Raw genomic sequence first — 5,826 nt, forward strand, 5'->3', positions numbered from 1 at the left:
GTGGCCAGTTCCCTGACTATCCTCCGCTGGACCTGTCCTCTGATGCCCAACTCCTTCAGCAGCTTTATTGTAAAACTAGCCACAAAGCCCCTGCAGCCCACTTCCACCGGGTATACTTTCACTGTCCAGCCCCGCTCCTCTGCCTCAGCTGCCAAGTTGGCATATCGCAGCTTCTTCCTTTCAAAGGCCTCGTTAATGGCCTCTTCCCAAGGGACTGTCAGTGACGATCCTACTGGAATTGGACCAGAGAACCAGGTCTGGTGACTGCAATTTCAAATGGGAAAGTGAGTCTGTGGATTAAGTCGACTCGTATTTCCCAGTCCCTGGCTATATTCAGCCAGCCTGCGTCAGGGGACAGGCACTTAGCCCGCTTTTTCTCCCCTTCCCTAACAAAGGACTGCCTTTTTGGTAAGGTATTCTTGGCATTTTGGGGGATGGCGTTTGTTGACACTCTCTTGGTCTCTATTGCTGCCGCCAAGCACTTCAGTACTTGATTGTGGCGCCATGTGTACCTTCCCTGTGTCAGGCTGGTCTTACAACCCACCAGGATATGTCTGAGGTTTGCCGGGGCTGCACACAGGTGGCAGGCTGGGTCTTGTCCACACCATACTTAGCCTGTTGGTTTCCATGTTCCACAGCTCACTCCAAGTGATTTTATGCCGTTCTATACCTTCCCACCTCATCCAGTGGCCTTGTTGGGCTTGGGAGACTGCTCTAGCGCATCTAGTTGCTTCCTCTTGACGGCGTACCTCCTCCACCACCAGGTGCCACTGTTCCTTTTCTGTTGCCTTTTGCCATTTAGGTGTTATTATTCCCAACCCAAGTCCCCCTCTACCATATTAGACTTGCCCCACAATATCCCGGTGTCTGAGGGCTGCCTTTGCATCAGCAACTGCTGTAACTGGATTCCATTTCCTCCCTGTCGCCAATGTTGGAGCAGCATCTCTTATGCAGGGATCGCGGGATTCTTTAAGCGTCATCTCCAGCCTCGTTTTGGCGCATTTGTACTCCTCCACAAGGCTTGAAATAGGAAGAGAGAGCGCTCCATTGCCGCACAGCCCTATGCTGCTAAGGCATCTTGGTAGCCCAATCCATTTCCTCAATTGTGTACTCACCAGTCTCTCCAGGTGCTTGGCGTGAGATAAAGAGAGCTCATTTATATGAAAATTGGCCACATAAGCCATGGCAACAAATTAAATTGGAAGCACCACAGCTTTAACTTCCCTGGAAGAGCTGTACCATTGATTCTCTTAAGTCCACTGACTGTCTCTTGCCTGAGTTGTTCCACCTGTTTTGAGTCTTTAAGGTCTGCGGTGTACCAATGTCCAAGGCTTTTGATGGACTTTTCCATGACCATTGGTATGGGCTCTCCTGCTATACAGAACCTGATATTAGTAAGTTGGCCTTTTGACAATGGAGATGCTGTGAGATTTTCTGGGTTTAATCTCCATTTGTGCCCATCTGATGTTTTCCTGGAGCTTATCCTGCAGTTAGTACATGCTTTAGTCATTGTGATGGTAGTCATGTCATCCATGTATGCCTTGATTGGAGAGAGCCGCAACCCTTCAAACGTTCCCCTCCAACCACCCAAAGGGATGCCTGAATTATGATCTCCATTGCCATAGTGAATGCCAGTGGAGAGATGGTACAACCTGCCATTATGCCAACCTCCAGCTGCTGCCAGGTGGTGGTACTATCCTGTATGGTAATACAGACCTGAAGATCCCGAAAGTAGGCTTTAATCAGCTTTGTTATCTGTTCTGGAACATGGAAGAAATCGAATGCTGCCCACAGCAGCTTATGTGGCACTGTCCCAAATGCATTGGCAAGATCTAAGATCTAACACCACATGTAGGTCTTTCTTCTCCTTTTTGGCCATTTGCAACTGGTGCCGAATCATGTTAGCATGTTCCAAACATCCTGAGAAGCCCCCTATGCCTGCCTTTTGAACTGAGGTGTCAACAAATTGTTGTTCTTCAGGAACGCTGACAGTCTCTGCGCCACAACGCTGAAGAAAATCTTACCTTCCACATTCAGGAGGCTAATTTGACGAAACTGATCAATAGTTGCAGATTTTTTTTCCTTGGGGATTAAACTCCCTCCAGCCCTTCTCCAGGCTTTTGGTATCACCTGCTTTTTCCATGCCACTAACATTAATCTCCAAAGGTACCTCAAAACTCCTGGGGAATTCTTGTAGAGCTTATATGGAGCACCGTTAGGTCCAGGGGCTGATGCTGATCTTGCCCGCTTTACCGCACTCTCAACTTCGCTCCATTTTGGGGGCCTTATGTCCATCTGGTGCTCCGGCAGTTGAATTTGTGGCATGTCTTCTGGAATGGAGACTGGCATGTGCTTCTGATTGTCAGAATAAATCTTTCTCAGGTGTTCCTCAAGATCCGCTATGGTTAAGTTAAGGGTACCGTTTTCTCCTTGCTAAAGAGACTACTGACAAACTTTTAAGGATCTCTATAGAAGGCAGTCCTTGTTTGCTAGTGTTGTTTTTGGCGGCCTGTTTTAATTTTAGTTTTAGTCTAGTCTTTGTGTGAAGCTGTCATTTTAGTTTTTATTAGTTTTAGTCACGTTCATACTCTTTTTAGTCTAGTCAAGTTTTAGTCAACTAAAAGTCTGAGCATTTTAGTCTTATTTTAGTCAGAATTTCCTTCTTTCGTTGCTTTCTCAAAAAAGAAAACAGAAAAATAGAAACAAACCTTCTCTATCATAGCTGAGGGAGAAACTTGACAGGATCATATTGGAAAAACTAACATCTGTAATATAAATTCATGCAATCTCTCATCTGAACACAACAGATGCATGTCTGTTTACAAGTCAATAATGAGTAAGTAAATAATGAATGAGATGATGTAAATGTCATAAAATGACTTTATTCTTCTGAAATATAGCAGAATACTGAACTCCAATCGTTTCTGTATTGTCCTCTATTGTTTTATTATCAACATATTTGATGGTGTTAAATTTATACTGATATAGTTACAGTCAGTAATGCATCCTATATAATGTATTTTTAAGGTGGAAACAATCAGACTGAATTTACATATTTACTCATTATTTTACCTGTAATAAATTCTGCAAAGTTAAAGGGATAGTCCACATAAAAATGAAAATTCTATTTTTGGTTGGTAACCAAATGTTGGTATTTTGTGTCCATGCAATGGAAGTCAATGGGAACCAAAACTATTTGGTTACCAACATTTTTCAAAATATCTTCTTTAATGTTCTGCAGAAAAAAGAAATGCATATAGGTTTGGAATGACATGAGGGTGAGTATATTATGTCAGAAATTTCATTTTTGGGTGAACTATCCCTTTAAATCTGCTTCAGACATAAGCATGTTAATATCTATATTTCTGGATTTTAGTAATTTAATGTAACAAGCAAGAGCAGAAACATTATATCCAGTAAAATTTGAGAAAATAATTGAGAAATATATATATATTAATTACCTTTACTTACAAATCATAATAAATAGAAGCATATGTCTAAGGTCTGAGAGCACTCAGCTGTGGTTTGGGGTAGTTGGTTTGTGTCACGGCGCACTAACAGCAGTTCAGAACTGGCCTCATTGTGACTGATGGGGTGGACCTGCTCCAGACATAAGCGAAGCTGGACCCACTGGCTGAGGGGAGACAGAGGAACAGCTATCAAAGAGCAGAGCTCCAACCTGTGCTGGCAGGGGAGAGTTCAAATCCATACATAAATAGCGCAGTGTGGACAGCACATTAAAGACGTCAGCTAAAGAGCCGTGGCATGGCTTTCATGTGCCTTGGGATTTATGGCTTTGCATGTGCTCAGTTTTTCACTACAAGTCACTAGAGGGAGAATCCAGTTTTCAGTAGATAGACTTAAGTAATAATGTGCACCGTTATAAGCCGCATCAGTAGTTCAGTACCAAAATAGAAACAGCATGAAGTTTATACAATAGAATACACAATGTATTCACTCCAAATCTTGGGCTTTTGCAGACAGATAATACAAATAATCAGATATTTGGCCTATTTCCTGCAGGTGTGGTTTCAGAATCGCCGGGCCAAATGGAGAAAAAGAGAACGCTTTAGTCAGATGCAGCAGGTTCGAACACACTTCTCAACAGCATATGAGCTTCCTCTTCTTACACGACCCGAAAATTATACACAGGTAAAAGGAAAATCTGCATTACCGATCATAAATTTCTATCTATATACAAATGTAGTTGATTAAATTTAAAAACTGCGTTTGATGATTAGTCCTTAAAAATTATGTGACGTGCAGCCGAATCACAGCCATGCTGATCTTAGACCAGCAACACAATTGCAAAAGTGATATTGCTTTTATACAACAGATTAATGATCAAGAAGTTTATATTTACATATATTTATATTATATTTATAACATATGTTTATATTTATTTTATCCACAATATTTAGTTGCAGCATACCTGAATGAATCATTGTTTTCATTTGAGTGAATGATTCAGTGAGTCACTCATAAAGACAGTTGTTTTGTTCCTGAAAGAATGAATGTTTTTGAATGAAACAGTTGAGTGAATAGTTCAGTGACTCACTCATAAAGCAGAGGCTGCATCCCAAATTGCGTACTCTGTGAGTAGGGTACTTCTTATTACATTAGGATTAGTTATTACATTGCAACTGTTAAAAAAAGTTTGTTCTATATACAGTAGTATGAATGTTAATAGTATATGAATGAAATCCGGGTATATGAATACAAATTAGGTCATCCAGGTACTTTTTTCATACTGTTTTATGAATATTGTGGATTCGGACATACTAGTCATTCCACACACTGTTTTCCACCTGATATATAGTACGGAAGTATGCATATTAGGATGCAGCCAGACACTTATGAATGAATCAGCATTATGAATGAATCGTTTCAGTTAATGATTCAAATGACTCACTCATATTTTTAAATATGTTTAAATGATTAAATATGTTTTTATTTGTTTATTTTTAGATTCAGAACCCATCATGGTTAAGTGGCAGCAGTGCAGCCTCACCAGTGCCTGGCTGTGTGGTACCTTGTGATACTGTAGCTTCCTGCATGACCCCTCACCCTCACTCTGCTAGTGGTGTGTCTGATTTCCTTGGTATGCCAAGTCCAGGTGGGAACATAGGACAGACACACATGGGCAGTCTTTTTGGCAACTCTGGAGTGGGTGGAACCATTAATGAATTTGATCTCAGCATCGAACCAGATCGCAAATCCTCCAGCATCACCAGCTTGCGTATGAAAGCAAGGGAGCACAGCTCTGCAATCACATGGGCCACATGATGCCTTCATCTGGGACACAGAAGACCAGACAACTTCAGCCCTAAGCTGTCAGCACTAATGAGGTGAACGTTTATGCCATCTGGAGCCAATATGAACATGAGAAATGGAGGCTAGAAGCTTTAAAACACCTGTAGGAGATTTAATATTGAAGTTTTTTAGAGGAAGTGGATTGTTCAGAGCTTGAATGTGTGGAAAACAAAGAGCCAGTTTCAAAATGGAGACTGTTTTATAAATATACTGACTTTCCATGTATCATCATTGAAAAAAAAAAATGGAAAAAAAAATCAGTATGCACTATTTTGCCCTATTTTACCAGATTTATATATTTTGCCCTAATTACCACACATATACACTACTGTTCAAAGGTTTGGGGTCGGCAGGATTTTATTGTTTTTGAAAGAAATCTCTTATGCTCATTAAGGCTAAAATAACTGTTTTCTATTTTATTAGATTTAAAGAATTCCTATGATGGCAAAGTTTAATTTTCAACCATTACTCCAGTCTTCAGTGTCACATGATCATTTAAAACATTCTAATATG

General features: G+C 40.8%; 1 protein-coding gene across 1 annotated transcript in view; it reads left to right on the plus strand.

Moving 5' to 3' along the window:
* LOC107746571 (homeobox protein aristaless-like 4) overlaps positions 1 to 5,558 on the plus strand; it is a 22,560-nt gene extending 17,002 nt beyond the window's left edge. Inside the window, exons 3-4 of the mRNA XM_016560832.1 lie at positions 4,024 to 4,152; positions 4,969 to 5,558. Of these exons, the coding sequence (XP_016416318.1) occupies positions 4,024 to 4,152; positions 4,969 to 5,286 (447 nt within the window). The 3' untranslated portion in view covers positions 5,287 to 5,558. The remainder of the gene's footprint in view (positions 1 to 4,023; positions 4,153 to 4,968) is intronic.
* Positions 5,559 to 5,826: the final 268 nt, after the last annotated feature.

Source organism: Sinocyclocheilus rhinocerous, unplaced genomic scaffold (genome assembly GCF_001515625.1).
Source record: "Sinocyclocheilus rhinocerous isolate Xijiao unplaced genomic scaffold, SAMN03320098_v1.1 scaffold1160, whole genome shotgun sequence".
Lineage (NCBI taxonomy): Eukaryota > Metazoa > Chordata > Actinopteri > Cypriniformes > Cyprinidae > Sinocyclocheilus > Sinocyclocheilus rhinocerous.